This window comes from Linepithema humile, chromosome 4 (genome assembly GCF_040581485.1).
Source record: "Linepithema humile isolate Giens D197 chromosome 4, Lhum_UNIL_v1.0, whole genome shotgun sequence".
Classification (NCBI taxonomy): domain Eukaryota; kingdom Metazoa; phylum Arthropoda; class Insecta; order Hymenoptera; family Formicidae; genus Linepithema; species Linepithema humile.
The window spans coordinates 16,932,638-16,952,099 of NC_090131.1; the positions used below are offsets into that span (position 1 = coordinate 16,932,638).

The window sequence follows — 19,462 nt, forward strand, 5'->3', positions numbered from 1 at the left end:
AGGGAATAGCGCGGAGATCGAGATTCTTGATAATTTGGCAAAGTACCCTGCGAGACTTTCCACGGAAGTACACGATTTTCCGGATCGTATAGAACAAACTTATAGCGGTGTCAGAGGACCTGTAAGAATTATTAAAATTGTCCGAAAATTCATTTATCTTTTTTTATTTTTTTGTTTCGGAGTACAATAATATATACAGCATAACAATATAAAATTAAAAATAACTGACGTACAAATGAATTTCTGTGTGTATTAGAATTTCTAAATCGTACATGATTATATTGTATCAAAAATGCAGATTTATGTACGAGACATGACTTGCTAACAAATAAATAAATAAAATCATTGAGCAAACACGTACGTTTATCGTCGTTCAAATATTGAATTATTCAGACGGAAATTTTGTAAAGTAAATAATATTTATACCTTAAAGCTTATAAAAAGGTTAAATCTAATAAAACTGAATACATAAGAAATTAATGGTATTATCTCAAATTATTTTTGTAATTCTAACGATTTTGAGTATTAACTATTCACAAGGCGGAACTATATTTAACGACTTAAAGGAAACTTTGCACCTGTCAGCATTAGCATATCTTTTTCTCCAGTAATTGACTTTACTTTCACGGAAGTTTGCACATCATTTGCACGTTGAATCGCGTTGAAAATGCGATTCATTACTGCGCAAATAGAATCCTTATGAGGTCAATGATGTAAGCACAAAAGAAGGAAATCCGCGATATCACAGGTTCAAAAATCGTCGACTCGAACTCATTGTCAGTCGTGGTAGTTTCGGCTCCGTCAGCGACGGCGCTTTTTCATCATGTTCAGAACGCTGACGCCCGGCAGCGGGCAATTCGGATAAAAATTATGACAGCCCTGACCCTCTATGCCGGAGATCAGTTGACCCATATGAGCCGCAAAGTGGTATCTCGATGGTACTTCCGCCATCGTGTTCAGACTCGTGTCTCTGAAAACAATAGCGTTACAAAACTCCTAATTCCGTAACTTCCTAAACTATCCTAATCCAGAACTTGTTAAATTTACGCTAGTACGATAATCAATTCGTTAGTTTAAGAATCATGCAGAGATTTCTTCTACTTTGATGCAATTGTTATTTTATTAGTGCATTATGCAACAAAGTATGTTGCCATAATGGTGTAATAAGAATGCCTCGAAGCCTGACAGAGCACCATGAACTATAAAGCCGAGACGAATGTCGAAACAGTTGACCATGCTAAACTGGTTACCGATGCGATACGGTATAAGAACCAGTACAAGGCGAGTCACCTTTTACTTTCGATATCGATGGCAACCGGTAAAATGTTGCCGCATAAAGTCCGGTTACGTTCAACGAAAAACCGTACGCTACCTTTCTCTGTACTTTGATTCTCTACTTCCATTTTTATTTACATTTTTAGACGAGGTTAAACAAATCAAATGTTACTCTTCTTGCTGTGTCACACAACTTGAAATTTCCGAATTTCTCTTTAAGCAAACCAACATCCCAAGCTCTCCTTTTGAAAATTATGTACATGACACAGTGATCACGCAGTAGAAAGTGCTGTTGAAGTAAATTATTGGCGCGGAATACGAGCAGCGAGTCAAGTCGCGTTCCTCCGATTTTTCTCGCACGCTAACCCTCCGCGAACCTATTTCCTCGGATTTCCTCGGTGGGAACTGAAAATCAAAGTCAACTGTGACGTCAAGAATTGCCGACGATCTTGCGCTCCGAAAAATTGCCCGGACCCCACTGAAACCGAATTGAGACGAACAGATATCGCGTTGAGCTGTTGGAGCTGTCGAGAGAAGCAGAAGCGCAGCAGTTTCGTCACGCATGACTCCGCGGAAGACGTCTTCCTCCTGCCTCGAGATAGAGAGGAAGCCCTTCCCTCCCCCCTTTACGACTCCGCATCCGCTGCTGGCTTCGAAGGGGCGCCAGGATATAACGAATAAACGCAAAACGGCTTTTTAGCCTCTCCATCTTGATCGGTTTAACCCGGAGCGATCCGCGCCGATAAAAATCGGGCCTGAGATGCGTCAGAGCGGGCCGGCATTTACGCAGGCATAAAAGTAAATATAAAGCTCGGATCCTTCCGGGACATTAAGCGCGGCGCGAGGATCCTAGGGCGATTCTCCTCTTCCGAGGATATTCGCTTACGCGGCCGGGAGGACGATGAAGACGCGCAAAAGATAACGCGCGCTACATTTACTCTATTCGTTATCTGCAACTTTTGATTCCACTTAAATTATATCTGAAAACTTTGGCAGGGCAGCTTTAATACAGGACTAATGTTTTTCACAATCGTCCCTTCTCTGCAATTTTTCTTTCTCTACTTCTGCCGTTTAATAAACCGCAGGTTTTATCTCGTCGTAATTACACGTGTAACGAGAGCGGAATGTGGCGTAAAGAAATATTGTAAATACATAAAAAACGAAAACAAAAAAGCATTACACATCGAGACAATGCTGTTAGTTTGCTTCATTATACTTTCTAATGGAACTCGCTTTTTTTTGCGTCGATTTATTTTGCTATTCATCGACGTTGTTTTCGTTTAACACGTGGACGAGAATGAAATCCATTCATGGTCGTAATAAATATAGGACGTGGCCGTAATAAATATATTTTTATTCGAGTCGCTTTGAAAATAAGTTACTTATTATTTATGTTGCAATTATCAACGTTCAGAATTTTCTTCAAGTGTTTTCTTTTTTTTTTAATCTTATTCTCGACTACTTTTGTCTTTAAACTCTAAGATTTCAATACATTGCAATAAAGAAAAAGCTATCCACTCCACATGGCATCCACTCCAATCCACTCCATTCATTCTAATGCTTTTGAAAAGTGGTGGGAGTATCCGAGTGGATAGTTTTCGATGCTTCTAACTGTACATTCTATAAAATTCTAAGTCTAGATATAAAAATATAAATAAAAGATACATTTTAATATCAATATATATTTTATTTATTTTTATACTTTAGAATTATATCATATCATTTGACAGGCCTAGAACTTTATTGCGATGCAATAAAATCTTATATTTTAGAAAAAGAAATGGTCTAGAATGTTAAAATGTACATTCTATTTATTTTTATATCTTATGTTATATCATAATATTTGTTAAGTTCGAATTTTAGAATGTACATTTTCTTTATTGTAATACATTAAAATTTTTTTAAACAAAAAATGTGTTTTTAAGAAAAAATTGCATTAAAATAATGATTTAATTATTAATCAAATTATAATATATTTTAGCAAGTTTTAGAAAGAAAGAATATAATGTGCAAGAAACTTCTTGTTGAAAAAAACAGACATTTAAAAAATATGTTAATAAAATGCTATTTTATCAACAAAAAACAAATAAATTATTAAAAATAATATGTATTTTTAAATAAGTCTTATAAGAATTATGATATGTTAATAAATAAAGAAATGTTAATAAAATGCTATTTTGTCAACAAAAAGCAAATAAATTAAAAATAATGTGTACTTTCACACAAATCTTATAAGAATTATGAGAGAAATATGCAAACATTATAGAAATTAAATACTTATGAATAATATAAAGATGTTTACTAGAAGCAGCAATATTTTAATATAACTTAACTATTTTTAAAGTTAAATATGACTGCTTTTTATAGTCATTGATTGCCAATCATAAAGATATATTTGCAATTTGTAAACTCCGGGAATACGACACGCGCGGTAAATGCGGAATGTCTTGGCCATGAATAGGAGAAAGTACACGGATTGAATAATCCGTGAAAAGGAAAGTTGTCGGATGGTTATGACGACGTGAAAGAGGTACATCTCATTTTCGGCCGGACTTATGTAACACGGCGTACTTTCGCGGCGACTTTCGATCAGCCGAGATACTTTTCGAAAAACCTGCGTCACAGTTCTCATTTCAAAAACACGTAAGACTTATTATTAAAATTCCTAAAAAAATCCTAAATATGTATATCCTTTAATGATCTTTATCAAGATAAATTAAAATAAAAGAACAAAATTTAATTAGCATACTTGCAAATATTCATAATCTAAATAATGTAAATAAACTTCAAGTATGCTAATCATAAAACGAGAATTGTTGCGTAATTTTAACTTTCAGCAAAACAATCTAATCTAATTCGCAGTATTGCAAAATAAATTATTAATATGTTAATTTTCTAGGAGAATGCGCCTCTCCTTCTCATTTTTCACCAAGCTCGCGGTCGGAATTCAATGAATACAATGTTCACCGCCACAGGTCGGCGCGCACAAATGTATAATTAATACATTCGCGCCGGAAAGTTCCGCGCATCGGAGTCCACCGCGACAATACATTCCGCGCTGTGCAAATACGGGGATTTAAAAGCGGTCCGCCGAGACCGCAATTCCCGATTTTCCAGCGGAGACACGGTCCGCTTTAACATAACTTTGGTTTTAATCAAAACGTAAAACGACGTAAATATTCACGGTATAATTCTTTGCATTATCCACGTAACGCGGCACGGTGCGTGCACGTGGCGGGATTGCCGATCGTATGAGCGAAAATTGCAAAATACGCGCGCACCGCGCGCACATTTGCCCGCGGCATCCAATTTTCCGGCGTGTCTCGTTCGACACCGATGCGGTCGCCTACGTTTTTCGAAATCGGCACGCAGGCGTGGGTATTACCGCTACTTCGGCCTCAATGAACGAAAATTGCAAAATGCATACAAACGTTGCGATTCGATCGTCGGTGACGGCCGATCATCGATTTACGCTTTTGAGCAATAACATAGCCATTCGTACTTTCAAACACTGCGCTTTTGTTCTACAATCCTGCTCGTTACACGTGTCAAGAAACTATGTTTGCAACTCTAATTTTTCAGGTAACGCATGTGCATTCAGGGTCGATGGCACCTAAGGCACTTTAGCAGCAATGCCAATCGAAAGTTGTGAAAGTAACCGGAGTGCAAGAGACTCGGTGATGAAAGTAGATGCTCGGCTTACTGTATCAAATCGTACTAGCGCTGAAACTATCAATTCTTGATCCTCTTTCAAATGATAGCGACAAAAACTGGACGTGCTTACGATCGACTAATCAGCATAACTCAATATTTAAAGTAAGCTAATCTACTTTCTCTCTTAATGTGGAGCAAAATGCAAGGGGAATGATAAAATGTAAAAATAATTGATAGTTTCTTACCTTATGAGATTTAAAAGAGATCGCTCCATTTCACTTAACTGATCCTGGTGAACGGATGACGTGAGTTCGCATATTAATTTCGGCAAGCAAGCAGTCTTAATCGTCGCCATTATCTTTGCACGGCGTAAGGCAACTGCACAGAAATCAGAGTGATTTTCATCAATTATGCAAGTTCATGCTATATCATCCTAAATGATAGAATGATTAATAGATCGCAAAAATTGTTTCGAATGACTATGCGTATTCGAGTGAACAATTGCTTTAATCGCATAATAAGTTACAAGTTAAACGTCAAGGCCTCACGCATGAAAATTTCTAAAGATTTGAGACATAATAAAAACACTCTTGCTTTTACGATAGCGAATATTGGACACTATATACCAAACTATATAATAATATTTATTTATAAAATAGTATATCAAAATGTTTTAACACAAAAATACAATAAATATATTTTATTAATTAATATAAATTAAGAGTTTGTGGCATTCATCACAATAAAATTATTAAGAAAATATATTTATAATATTTAATCTGCAAATATAAAAAAAAATGTAGCATAAATTATAATAAAATCGCTATTACATTTTATGTTCTATTTTTAATAACATTTTCTCGTTTAGATATTTGTTATGGATTTCAATGTGCTGAGAGACGTATATTCCACGCGGAAAGGATCTCGATAATATTGTCAAATAATTAATGCGAGTGAATGCGCGACCAACTGGCAGAATAGCTAATTAACTCTATGCGGGCTGTCGTGTATAACACAATGAATATTTTTTCATTCGAATAATGATATAACAATATACATACGTACATGCATCTACACGAGTGCACTTTTTACGTAACGGCAATTGTAGCAAGAAACTTGAACTTAATTATAAGTAGTTTACAGATGAAGATGTCTTGTGCAATTCGAATCAGATATCTAGTAATTTTATTTCGCAAATCAAGGATTACGTTTTTCTTTTTCCTTGATATAATACGTGTGTATGTTTAATACGTTATATTTTTATACTTATTATTTCGCAATATACATTTTATTCCGCAGATCAAAGGTTGTATCTTGAATTCATTTCAACGTAATAGATTTGCGAAGGCCATGCTATGATCTTTGTGATTTGAAACATAATTAAAAACACTCTTGCTTTTATGATAGTAAATAATACTATACAATTTGAAAATTTCAACTTTTACTTGATAACTATTGGACTCTATATAGTTCAACTCAAACTATGTAATAGTATTTATTTATAAAATAACATATCAAAATGTTTTAACACAAAAATATAATAAATATATTTTGTTAATTAATATAAATTGATCAATATAAAGAGTTTCTGACTTCCATCTTTTTTATATAATATTCTCATTCTTACCGTTATTTTTGTCGACTTCTTTGTTCGAGAGAGCAGGTACCTTGTTGAAAGGTTCTTCGAGCGAAGTCTCAGATTTTCTCACGGCAGTTATATTTCTCTCCGTCGCATTACCGAAAATAGAGGAGATTAGTGCACTATGATCTCCGGCGAAAATCAGAAACATGCCCAAAAATATCATCAAGCGTACCGTACTTGTGTCCATGTTGATTTTCTTTAGGGCAAACTTGGAGAAATTAGAGATAACCCCGCTGGTTTATTTTCTATTCGTCTTTCAATAATTTTCAGACACGCGTCTAATGAAATTAATGTACGAATCCGCTGAAGCAGAAGATCGTATCTGGAAGTATGAAATATCAAATGTCTTAATTATCAGATAAATTTAAATTAATAGACAAACTCGAACGCGTTTGGGAACTTTATTTCATACTATTTTCCACGTTGGATGTAAAAAAAACGCAAATGATAGCGGCGAAACTCGCGATGACTATATTGAAATCCAATTGGCTATTCCATTACATTAAAGCATCAGATACATTACGATTGTGAAATTACACATCGCATCCAATGATGTGAACGTGCAAGCGTCGATTCGCGGCGATGACTGCCGCTTTCGACGATCACGAATTATTACGTAAGCACGTAATCAATCGCATCCCGCGACTCCCGGGAGCGATAAATTCGCCTTAACCTGAATTTTCAAAAGTAATACTGAAACGCGTGATATATATACAAACAAATACCTGTCCGTGGATCCGCGATCGACGCTCAAAGAACAAACGCGGTCGGTTTTCTGTGTGCCTTGAGAAGACTCTCACTCTCCGTTAACTTCCACTTTCTTCGATAATCGCCGCACAGCTCCGCGGCAATAAAGTTAAATCCTCTTACAACGTCCGTCTTACTTTTAGCTGTTCAAAGCCGTTCTCAAAGCTCAAGGCCGGCTTTTAAGCGGCTCCTTTGTACAGTCCCTTGCACAGAACACTTCTGGCATGCCAAAAACTGAAACTATAATTCTTTCGCCGTTACCTCCTCCCGCAGCGAGGAAAAAAGCGAGCGACGCGAAAGGCTTCTCTCGGCTAACTGTAACAACGCCGTAAGAGAACGGCGTACGGAGCCCACTTCTGGGGCGCGTACTTGAAAATGTCGCCGCTGATCAATTCGCGCGTGTGACGCGTATCCCCATCCTTCGCGTAAGCGCGAACAGCGCAATCAGCCCGCTAAATCACGCGTCGACGTCGAAATTTCGGAAAGCAATTAGCTACCCGAAAACAAACGGTCAATCGCCGGATGACATCGCCGACTGAAAATCATGCGCGCCCAACGCCCGCTAAATCAAATCACGCGTAAATCGAAAATCCGCGGATCGTAACTCAGCACCGCGCGCAGTCCCGCGATTATATACGCATAGTTGGGACGAATCTCTCTTTCCATCAATCGAGGGATTCGCCGGTGAAAAATATCCGGATGAAATGTTGGACGTCGAATATCACTATGTCACTAGACGCCCGACGCCCGAGACGCGAACGAGTACACGGAAGAGGAAAACGTCACGTTAATGTGCCACTGGATGCTGCCGCTGTATCACTGAACGCAAACTTCCAAGTGACAGCTCGAGCAAGGCCGCTTCCACCGAGGAGAGCAATATATGCAACACTACCGCGGTCTGTCGAAGTCACGGTATGACTGTGAATGACTCGAAACCACGGCGGCGGACCTAACGAGTTGTCAGTGAAAGTTGGCCGATCGCTCGTACGTCCACGGGATTCGATGGGGCTTGCAGATCTGCAGTTCAGCGATTAGAACGAGCCGGCAAAATACGTACTGTTTTTAACAACGCCCATAATTATTCCGTTAAAAATGTTTTGCTGTAACTTCTTCTGCTCCTTAGCGACAAACAATTCGCCATACATGCGAAAATATTTGTGCTAAATGTGAACGAAAGTGTTGCCGAGAAACAAGTAGAAATTTTGTATGAAAATATCTCGTAAATAAGTTATCAATATTATTCTAATAGTTTTTATCATAATAAATAACTAAAAATAGAAAGCAAACAAAATATTCTTTAATTTTAATCGGTGAAAGTTGATATTCTACAATGTTACCAGTGGAAGCTGACTGTTTCCCCTCTGCTAAAATTCCAGTGAAATTTAAGTAGGATAATTTTATTTTATTCAAAACACATTATATTGAAGCTCTTTATATTTAACCATAAGTAGACGAGCATTTGGAAGCGACCTTGCGACGGTTATATTGGTGTTTATTCAATGACAAGGAGCTTCTCGAAAGCGAGAACGATCGTCTATATGTGTATGCATGCGTGCGGCCTCGAATGTTGTTACTTTACCTTTTCTTTGATCGTTCGACCACTAATAAAAAGCGTCGGAAATCTGAGAAGGCAGAAAGTCTGTAACGAGAAATATATCGAGAAACAAGCGAAACAAACCTACCGACGAAATCTCTCTTCCCTAGTATAATAAAAGTTTCTTTTTACTCATTAATCACTCTGCTTAGATAATTACCCCTACATTTATACTAAATGATAACTTATGACAGTCATATTTACGTGTCTGACACCGTAAAGAGAACCCTCGGGAAAATAAGGACTCCATTGAAACTGTGTCATGCAAAGCAGAATAATAATATATAGTGAGCGGATAATTAATAGGCTAACTCGCATGGAGTAAAATATTGCATCGGAAGATTTCTGTACATGCCAAAACTAATTGAATACTGCCATCCTTTCAAATGAAAGTATGCAATTTAGAAAATACACTATTCAGCAAATGCATAAACGATGTCTCACTAATTTCAGCTCGATTTTGTGACTTTGCTAAAACAATTTTATACCACATTAAATAAATAATTTACGGAAACTAATAATCTAATTGCTAAACTAATATGCTAAATTATTATTATTATTCCAAATATTCCTTATTATTATTTAAACTTTCTACATATAAAATTGTCAATAGAATAGAAATTAGATTAGTAGTCTTCATGATGTCACCTCAAACGCGGCCCAAGATTCTGTGAAAGTCGGAACGGCAAAAGTAATTTTTATATCAAGATTAATTGGTTTCATTGCACTACAAAACTGACAGACTGTAAATTACATGTAAACGTTTTAACACGCGATAGTGCACTCTGATTGCCTTTTTTTCAATATAGATAGTGTTTTCTCTCCCGCTGAGTTTCGTACTGCTTTATTATTATCCTTAATTATTTATTATTCCTTCATTTTTTACGAGCTGGATTAAATGCATATCACGCACATCTTTATCAATACGGAAATACAATTAGATAGCACGTGACGATTAAAATCAGTCTACCTTTTTTTGGCACGCAGATAAAAATTTGAGAAAAAGATCAACATATCTTAATTTTAGTTGATGTTTCAGAAACACGTTCTCTTGCTCTTATCTGAAAAAAATTACACGTCAAACATATTCAAGTAATTGTTACAGAGTGTCCATTGTATCTCAGTGAATATTTACATTTTAATCAAAATTTACAAAAAATACTATTTTTAAATAAGTTTCTGTCTTTTAACCATAAATGTAAATAATTTATACATTAAATATCAACTTGTCCAACTGCAATTATAAAAAATTATTGTTTAAACAAAGAAAAATATATAGTCACACACATATACATACACGCTTTTGTTTTATAAATTTACCTTCCGTGTGTGCACACGGTTATTATTACGCACTCGATATGTTTGATGAAAGATATTCGACGAGACACGATTACGACATTTGCGTAAAATTTATCGCAATTTTTCAACGAAATCATATATTTATTATAATTTTACTTACACAATTTTTATAGCAACAGCAATGTATACGTTGTTGAAATAAATATTACCACATTAGAGTTGCATTATCTAAAACACATTATAATTAATAATGTTTTATAAATATAAAAGATAAGAAAAACTTACAATTTATCTTTGAAATGTTAAAGTTATCCAAATGTGTTATTTTTACAAATTTCCTCGAAGAAAAATTGTAGCAAGACCTAACAGCGATCTGGTGAAAGGTGTAATATTTCTCAAGGTCTCTATGTGAATCTTTCGCATGTTACAACAGGAAGATCGCCGCGAACGCGTTCTGGAAAGTCGTTTAGTATGCCTTTTTCGATCACCATCATGATAATTATGTCTTGACGAAATTCTTTTGATAGCTGCAGGATAGAATTCATAAGATTAATTTAATCTAAAGATCATTTCAAAGACACGCTCAAAATTTAATTTATTATTATTTATTATATATTCAAAGTTAAAAGTATAAAGCATAAAAACATAAAATTTAACATAAAAGGATCAAGTAAACAGACAATTAAATCAGTACACGCGAAAAATAAATTGCAAACGCAACGCATTTGATTTCACGGTTGACCTAAATTAGCGCTCACACGTTTTAAATTTCGTGATATAATATATATTTCGCAGTGCTGCTTTCATAACTTTCTACACGCGAGAAGTTAATTTTCGAACAATTTTCTTGAAGACCCAAGCATTAGATACTATTACGGTGTAATTAATTCTTACGATGTTTAATAACAGATTCCGAGGAAGCTTCTGCCGAAGCACTATTATTTGAATCTGACTTTTGGCGGCGGAGCTGCAGGCGCATCTGCAGACACTGCTCTCCGTTGCCCAGGCGGTCGACTGACAAAGATCCCGTACTTCCGAGGCGGAGGTTCCGGTGGCATAATCGGTGGGAATGACGGTTCGAGAATCTTAAAATCACATTTAATAACATTTCCGAAAAAAACGCAACACATTAATTCTCTCGCTTAATCCTTAAATCAGCTACATCCATATAAAAAGTTCGAAAAACATATATCTGCAGATAAATTAAATTGAATCCTGTCTAATCAACTAATATCATAATCGCTGCGTTTTAACATCAGTTTAAATGTATTTGATAGAAATATATATCAATTTTAATTCACCTTGCATTTCTCGAGCGACTTCGTGACTCCTTCGAGTCGTTTTGAATGTTCACCTTCGCTGGCTGCGATGACGTCGGTTGAATATATAAATTTGTCTGGTTGTTCGTACTAAAAACCATCTACGGTTTAATAATAATTACTGAAGCTGATAAAAATAAATAATCGCAAAATAAATGTCAAGAAACGACGATTACTTTTTCAACGACTTTTTCCAACTTGGAGATTTTACTGGACGTAGTAATCAATTCCGTACTGAGTTTATACATCTGAATAATTAAACAATGTTCACGATATAAGCATTCGATATAAAATTGTTGATGACCATTTATAATTCTTATACTTACTTCATCTTCTAATTGCTTTGTAGTAATTTTTTGCGCATCCGCCTGTGTAAAGTATCAATATTTGCATAATTATTATTAACTATTAAAGAAGTTTTTGTAAAAGCAAAAGTCAAGGAATGCTAACCGTCTTTACGATCACTTCTTCAAACTGCGTCTTTTTGTTTTTCAGCAATACCAATCTGTCTAATTTCTAAAAATAATTTGTAATAAAAAGGTACGTTAAGAATTAAATAAAATAAAAACATTTTCTAACAAGTAAAATAAAAACACATCTCCACCGTTCTCACGGCACAATTAAATGATATAAACAAAATTAAACTCACAGTTTTGTTCTCTGCAACTGTCGTTAACATTTCTCGATTCGACTTTTCAATCCTTTTTATTATCTTGAACAATTAAAAATCTTATTAAAATTAACATTTAAGAAAGCCAATAAAACTAGTTTTAAATCAACTATATAAGACTGATTTTTATTTATAACTATAGAAACTACTTACATTACTGGCATACCATAACGTCACGTAGAACAGGATATACATTAAAATACAAATGTAGACATTATCCAAAACATACGCTCGTATAAATGACTGCGAATGTTAACAACGATAAAAAAGAATTTTGGAATTTTATTTCGGTTTCATATATAATTCATATGCAAGTTTACCTGACGGTCGTAAATGTCAACAAGTTTCAAAATCGGATAGGATCTCGATAGCTGAGAGAAATAATACGGCCTTTGTGCGAACATCTTCAAGAGCGCAATCCATTAGCAAAGTAAAAAGATACGAAAATCAAAGAAACTCAAACACATTGGCAAGATCGAGTGAAAGTCAAACGACGTATTTCTGTGATTAGGTGGAACGGAAATTTCCAGGCGATTTTATGACATCGTGCGTGAACGTGTCTCATTCACATCCATCACGCCATAAGTTAGTCATAAATAGCAGAATGTCGCGAAATAACGTGCTGAACTTCACACGAAGTAAAATAATTTTTATCAAAACATCGGGCTTTATCGGCGAATATTGGCGTGTAAATCACTTTCGATTCGTCGTTCTCTAATAAAGCGCGAAACAGATTTTTTCAAAAACTTTGTTAAACAAATTATAGTATTTCAAATATATTATAATCTCTAATTTGGATAGCGTGTTATTTGCGTTTAGGAATTTCTCAAATTGCGATATTTCGTGCGTTCTATCGAAGCCCTAAAAATCGTTATCGGAACATTATCTCCCCCGTGAGGATTCGTATAATGCCGCCTAACGGATCGCGATAATGTAATCTCTTTCATAAACATAATTAAGGCGTGAAAGAGCGTGTTGAAGCAGGTGACTTCATATACAGCGATCGTTGCATTATCGACCTCTGCGATTGCAGAGGTTACGAAACGAGTGGCACTGGCGATAATTCCCGCGATAAGGTAACGTAATTTCGATAAGTGATAGGCGACGCAAAGCGCATAGAGAGAAAGTTCACGATCTCATCGTAGGTACAATCATTATTATAACAGAAACAGTGCACTGACCGAAGAACGGAATTTCGTGTGATTTTCAATTAAATATAAGAAAAATTCCGCGATATTTTCTGACTTTTATAACGCAACTCGTAATTCATTCACCGAGATGTTACTTGCCGCGCAGCACTTTCGCCCCGAACGACGTGCTTTATAATTTTACGGGCTCGAATTTCAGACGTCAGCACCACTACATCGCGGTCATTAAATGTGCTGTTTTGCGGCCTAAACTCGACAAGAGCCCGCGAGAGATAATAACGTATTAAATCTAGCTTTACGCTGCGCAGGTACTTTCGTCACGGTTTAGTGCCGATAGCCGAACCGTATATTCAAACGTAAATTTAAAATTACGAGTCGGTGGCTACCGAGAAACGGCAGAAATCAGAGTTACGGCAAGTCTAAATTGTTAAACAAACACTCATTGAAAGTTCGTCGCGTCGAGTGCTCTTTCCACATCCCGCTCTCCCGCTCAAAGCAAATTACTAGTCCACGAGGGATACATTTACTTTTTGCGTCAAGCACCGAGTCGGCTTCATCGACATTCTGCGATTAAATACACAAGGATTATCACATGAAAGGCATATAGACCGCTCGATGCAGCGACAAATCATATACAGCCACAACACGCATACACACGCACATGCGTATTAGCATCACGTATGTCCGAATACACGCGCAACTGCGATACTGGGGCGAGACTGGGCCACTTGTCGTTTCCCATGACGCCTTGCGGGCAGGGTTGACTAACTAAATACCGAAGTTAGCCGGGTCCCGAGGCCAGGGTTAAACGGAGCTTAAAAAGCTCCGGACCGGGGAGCTAACGCGCCGATGCGACGCGCGAATCAACTGCGAAAACACTTGAGATCACTTAGAGAGAAATCTCCGCGACATTTGCGGCCCCCGCGACGCGGTCCGCAGCTCCGCCGATCCGCCCACCCTCCCGGCAATGTTTATGTAAAACAGTAGCCGACGAGCGGCGCGGCGACCCTCGAGATGGAAGCGCGATGGAACCACTTGACGCGTCAAAAACGTCAGTTACACATCGGGGGTGGTGCTGCTTGCGCAGGGTGCAGCTGGATGTGGCTTCGGGGGTGCTTTTGTCCGAGAGAAAAGACGGAATTGAGAAGCGACCTGGAATGCCCGGCGTAGAAATCGAGAGGCCGCCGCGAAAGGGCCGCTATTATTTTGAGAAGGGAAATCAGTTTGCTCGAGGGTTTAGAGTTTCGTGTTGTTAGACGTTAGTGTTGCGTTAAATAAACGTCATACTTGAATTAATAGAGACTGACCTTAGAATATTAAGTGATCACTCTCGAAATAGATAAGTCGTACGTGTTTCGTCCTGCTATACATTTGACTGGACTTTTAATTGATTTCCCGTCAAACACTCTACGAGAATGTAATCAAAGTAAAGGTCAACTACGATTCGCAAAGGACATTCATTTATCTTCCTTATCCCTCGAATCAACCCCAAGCTTCGCCGCACTCAACTCCGCACGAAGGACGAACGGCCACGGTCGCCCTTCACGAGCGAGTTATCGCGCGATCGGCGTAAGCGCCGAAGATAAAGGCGGGCGGGCGAGCCGGAGAGTCACGCGGGAGGAAAATTGGTCGGCCACCTAGAGCAGGATATCGCCGGAGGAACGTGAATCCTGGGACGAGGTCTCTCGGTCCTGTGTGCTCCCGCTACGGCGGAGACACGTCGTTTTCGAGGCAACAACATCGGGACATAATCGATTTGCCGTGAGCTCATCCGTAATTCGCCCTCGCAGTCGCAGCGCGACAAGAAAGTCTCGGTTGGCAAAGGCGCCACCCGAGCGAGAAATTACTCATCGTTCTGATTGAGGTTAATTAATTAGATAATTAAGTCCGCCCCTCCACGCGAAGGAGCGAGGGGACGAAGCGCAGCGGGGCACGACGGCGGGACGAGCGACGACGACGGCGGCGTTTGCGGACGGACGAAGGAGCCATCTCGCTCTTCTGTCTCCCAGGAGGAGGCGGTTGACGCTGATCCTCGTTATAAAAATGCTCCTCGTTATTACCGGAACCAGCCTCGCGTTCGCCACCCTCTTATCTCATTAACGTCCCACCCCGTGCGCTCCACTCGTGTTCCGCCGCGGATAAAGTCTCTCGTTCCGCGTAATGAAGAGAAAGTTTGCGCCGCGGCTCGCGTTCAATTCGACGTTTCTTACTCGTCTCCGTCGGGATCGTCAAGAGCGAGCGGTGTTCAATTGCTATCGGTATTGAACGAAGTGCGACAAAAACTCGCGGGGAGGAGGGCAAGATTGAGACACGCCACGGGATAAGTTGATTCATTTTATACGAGTGTATCGTCGTGCGAAATCCGAAAAATCTCTTACAGAAACGCGATAAAAACTTGACGGTAACTCCGTGTATAAAGCGAACGCTTTTTCAAACTTAACCGTCCTCTCGTGCAATTCTTTGTTATTCTCGCGGCGAGGCCGACGAAGTAAGCCAGCTTATACGTACAATCCCGCGTACAGAGGACGTCAGAGCGCGAGGTGGACGAGGGGGGAAGTTTAGAGCGAAAACCCGGCGCGTTCGATAAATTTTCATGTCACCTTTATCTGACGGTATTTCACGAGCGCTGGGGGTCGGCCGCGTATGAAAGAACTCTTTACACGTGACACTTAACGAGAATCTCATAATCTTGCGGGAACGCGGCTCGCTCATCCCCTTTCCATCTCCCACCCTGAAAATCCCTTTGAAGATCTACCCATTGACGCTCGCGGTTTAATATTCCGTCACGGATATTAATGCTCTCCTAGCAACGACTCCTCGTAAATCAGCGAAGCCCCCATGCTGATGCACTTTTCGCCACCGGTTCTCGGCGTTCTCTCACCAACCTCTCCTTTCTGCGCGCGCGCGCGCGCGCTGTAGAGTTCTGCTTTCTCTTGATATCTCTGTCTCGTCTCCCGCGAGATCCTCAGATCTACGAGGACAGTCGCGTTGATTGAGGATAATGCGAGATACCTATTACTCTCATCCTGTATGGAGAATTCATTAATGGGAAAGAAAAAATGCAACAAAGCGTCTCTTACGAGCCGTGGCCTTTTGTATGACGAAATGCCAGCAAGCATTTCCGTCATTGTACTTTGATGTCGCTCCACGAGATAACACGCGACGGGGAATATCTACGGAGATTTGATTCCAGTGGAATCGTGAAAAGTCACGTAGATAAAAGAGACGCTGTCGATCAATGCGCGCAATGTGACATAAGTACGCATAATGAGTTGAATAAAATGTTTCACAGTTCTCCATAATCAATAGTTTTTTTTTTTTTGTAAATTTAATACAAAATACGTTAAAAATAATTTTAAAATCAGTTTTTGGTTTCTTAATTAAGAGTTTCCAGTCTGTTAATTAAATACATATTCATGTATATTTTTATATATACCATTGCTAAAAAGGTTGATGCAACTACAGATTTCTAAAACGTAAAATGTTTGCGTGGAATTATTTCACGGTATTCCGATTGCGTTATGAATAATAATATACGTATTAATTTATTACTGCTTTACTATTTATATGAAGATATTCCCAAATATATATGCAATATATGTAAGATAAGATTTTAAAATATTATCGTCTGAACAAAAAAAAATAGAAAATATACTTCAATGCTGTTATCATTCACATATCTTATATATACATTGTATATTGATAAAAAAAATCTTTTAAAATTTCTTTACTGATTTAACTGATTGTATGTCATCGGCAACAACGCGTTCGATGTATGATAACTCGCATTGAGAATTTATTTTCATAAGAACATCATCGCGCAAAATTATTACGGTTCGTGCACCGAAAAATATATTCCGCCTCGGCTTTCCTCGATTTCGCGTGCCTTACGAATAGAAAAGGATGTTCCCTTCGAGTCCCGATGTGCCACCGAGCATGAAATAAGTGTACACACGAAGTCCTCCCGCACCGGTGCGAAGGGGCGCGAGGCTTTACACGGCGGTCGCTACGATAAAGCGAATTTGCGCAGGGGTGAGGGAAATCGAGGGAAGGTCCTCACTGAAAATACGATTCCCGTCTTCTTTCCTTCAATCGAACGGGGGATAAGAATCCCTTACGCACGAATTGTTATAAAACCATAAAGATGTAATCGCAGATCAGGGTATCGCGAAGTCTTGCTTGGAAAATTATTGTTCGCAGAACTCGACGAGCAAACATGTGTATGATGAGAGTAAAGTTGGTAGAGAGATAAAATGAAAGATAAATAAATTGAGTACCCTGCCCATATTACGTAGAACTGAAAGGAAATGGGTCAAGTCAAATCCTTTCCTGATTCCTCTCTTCGATCTATTACAGATTTCTTAGTTCAATAAAAAGAGCTATTATTTTTTATTAAAAAGAAGAAATCAAATTACTTCAAATTAGTTGGCATTACGTTCTAACATTATACAACATACATTTTATCGTTTTATTCTACAGAAGTTTTAATAACTTAATAATGATTAAATTAATTACGAATATAATTACCTGAAAATAATAGATAATTATATAAAATTATATATAATCAATATAATTATAAAATAAATGCAGTGTGATCCGCAGTAATTATTCAACAGCCAAAGTTTCAGCAGCTAAAAAAAGCAAATGCGCATTTGAGAATCGCATCGTGCATCTCTGAATCATCCCTGAAATCGAATCCAAAAGTGATTTCACAATGAACACTTGCTCGCTCGGTTGTCATCCCGCACGATGTCGCCGCACCTACTGTAAGTCCACTATGCGTAACGCTGCGCCAGTGCCCCCGATTGTCCCGCGCGCAAGTGTCACGGGTATCCTGTCAGTCAAGGATCAGCGAACCGTAAGGTGGAGCATTGTACGAAAAGTATAACAGAAATGGAATTGAGGGTGTTGCCGAATTCCGGTCCGTGCGTAGGGTGGGTCGGCCACCACCGTTTTCGACTGTGTACACGCGTGCATAGATCGTGTGGGGTGGCTCTGATTGGACGTCACTCGAGGACACGTCAAATCGAAGAATATGCTGTGACTTGAAATTAATTTGAGTGGTTTCCGCAAGACTGCCCCGCCGGAGGGCCACGCGCGTGCGTTCCTGATTAATTGTTTTCGTCCGGTCACGAACTGCAAAACCCTTCACGAGGATTGGACCACTCCTCGTGGTGTCTCAGGAACGCAGATGCCAGCTGTGCGGTGGGAGATGTGGTGGGATGATTTCTAAAATGCAAGTGAGATGCCCTGTTTATACGTTTATCAGTAAATGTAAATAAGCGTTCGCAACCGCTTATCTTGCGTAATTCGATCTTGAATATCTTATCAAACATATATGGTGTAAAAGTGATAATCCCGGTGAATAATATAAATAAGAAAAAGAGATTTCATGATATAACAATTTACACTTATATATGCAAATGAGCAATAAATAAAGGTTCCATGGTGTAATGGTCAGCACTCTGGACTTTGAATCCAGCGATCCGAGTTCAAATCTCGGTGGAACCTTCATTTTTGCTAAAAATTATTATTACGAACAATACGAATAAGTTAAAAATTTAATTACATGTAAATGAGCAATAAACAGAGGTTCCATGGTGTAATGGTCAGCACTCTGGACTCTGAATCCAGCGATCCGAGTTCAAATCTCGGTGGAACCTTCATTTTTGCCAAAAATTATTACGAATAAATTAAAATTTTAATTATATGCAAATGAACAATAAACAGAGGTTCCATGGTGTAATGGTCAGCACTCTGGACTCTGAATCCAGCGATCCGAGTTCAAATCTCGGTGGAACCTTCATTTTTGCCAAAAATTATTACGAATAAATTAAAATTTTAATTATATGCAAATGAACAATAAACAGAGGTTCCATGGTGTAATGGTCAGCACTCTGGACTTTGAATCCAGCGATCCGAGTTCAAATCTCGGTGGAACCTTCATTTTTGCCAAAAATTATTATTACGAATAATACGAATAAATTAAAATTTTAATTATATGCAAATAAGCAATAAACAAAGGTTCCATGGTGTAATGGTCAGCACTCTGGACTCTGAATCCAGCGATCCGAGTTCAAATCTCGGTGGAACCTTTATTTTTGCCAAAAATTA

At 38.2% G+C, this 19,462-nt stretch overlaps 2 protein-coding genes and 5 non-coding genes across 10 annotated transcripts; 5 read left to right on the forward strand and 2 right to left on the reverse strand.

Annotated features, from left to right (window-relative positions):
- Positions 1 to 148: 148 nt before the first annotated feature.
- On the reverse strand, positions 149 to 8,226 carry geko. Of its 2 annotated transcripts, none has more exons than XM_012367197.2 (4): positions 7,297 to 8,226; positions 6,557 to 6,893; positions 5,175 to 5,307; positions 149 to 970 (listed from the first exon to the last, which is right to left on the reverse strand). In XM_012367197.2, exons 2-4 carry the CDS (start codon positions 6,756 to 6,758, stop codon positions 802 to 804), a joined length of 504 nt encoding a protein of 167 aa, XP_012222620.1. In that variant the 5' UTR covers positions 6,759 to 6,893; positions 7,297 to 8,226; the 3' UTR covers positions 149 to 801. The 2 variants fall into 2 exon arrangements, with proteins under 2 accessions (XP_012222620.1, XP_012222622.1); XM_012367199.2 differs by lacking the exon at positions 7,297 to 8,226 and adding an exon at positions 6,984 to 7,005.
- A 1,528-nt stretch (positions 8,227 to 9,754) lies between these two features.
- LOC105672110 (uncharacterized) lies at positions 9,755 to 14,297 on the reverse strand. Of its 3 annotated transcripts, XM_067354091.1 has the most exons (10): positions 12,521 to 14,296; positions 12,354 to 12,443; positions 12,180 to 12,242; positions 11,981 to 12,046; positions 11,857 to 11,898; positions 11,707 to 11,778; positions 11,513 to 11,631; positions 11,106 to 11,296; positions 10,497 to 10,738; positions 9,755 to 10,439 (listed from the first exon to the last, which is right to left on the reverse strand). In XM_067354091.1, exons 1-9 carry the CDS (start codon positions 12,602 to 12,604, stop codon positions 10,539 to 10,541), a joined length of 927 nt encoding a protein of 308 aa, XP_067210192.1. In that variant the 5' UTR covers positions 12,605 to 14,296; the 3' UTR covers positions 9,755 to 10,439; positions 10,497 to 10,538. The 3 variants fall into 3 exon arrangements, with proteins under 3 accessions (XP_067210192.1, XP_067210191.1, XP_067210193.1); XM_067354090.1 differs by having other exon boundaries at positions 9,755 to 10,738; XM_067354092.1 differs by lacking the exon at positions 9,755 to 10,439 and having other exon boundaries at positions 10,597 to 10,738; positions 11,513 to 11,620; positions 12,521 to 14,297.
- A 4,490-nt stretch (positions 14,298 to 18,787) lies between these two features.
- TRNAQ-UUG (transfer RNA glutamine (anticodon UUG)) lies at positions 18,788 to 18,859 on the forward strand. The gene has a single exon. It is a non-coding gene; the product is annotated as a tRNA-Gln (tRNA).
- An 80-nt stretch (positions 18,860 to 18,939) lies between these two features.
- Positions 18,940 to 19,011, forward strand: TRNAQ-CUG (transfer RNA glutamine (anticodon CUG)). Its single transcript has one exon. It is a non-coding gene; the product is annotated as a tRNA-Gln (tRNA).
- A 68-nt stretch (positions 19,012 to 19,079) lies between these two features.
- TRNAQ-CUG (transfer RNA glutamine (anticodon CUG)) lies at positions 19,080 to 19,151 on the forward strand. Its single transcript has one exon. It is a non-coding gene; the product is annotated as a tRNA-Gln (tRNA).
- Positions 19,152 to 19,219: 68 nt separating this feature from the next.
- TRNAQ-UUG (transfer RNA glutamine (anticodon UUG)) lies at positions 19,220 to 19,291 on the forward strand. Its single transcript has one exon. It is a non-coding gene; the product is annotated as a tRNA-Gln (tRNA).
- An 80-nt stretch (positions 19,292 to 19,371) lies between these two features.
- TRNAQ-CUG (transfer RNA glutamine (anticodon CUG)) lies at positions 19,372 to 19,443 on the forward strand. Its single transcript has one exon. It is a non-coding gene; the product is annotated as a tRNA-Gln (tRNA).
- Positions 19,444 to 19,462: the final 19 nt, after the last annotated feature.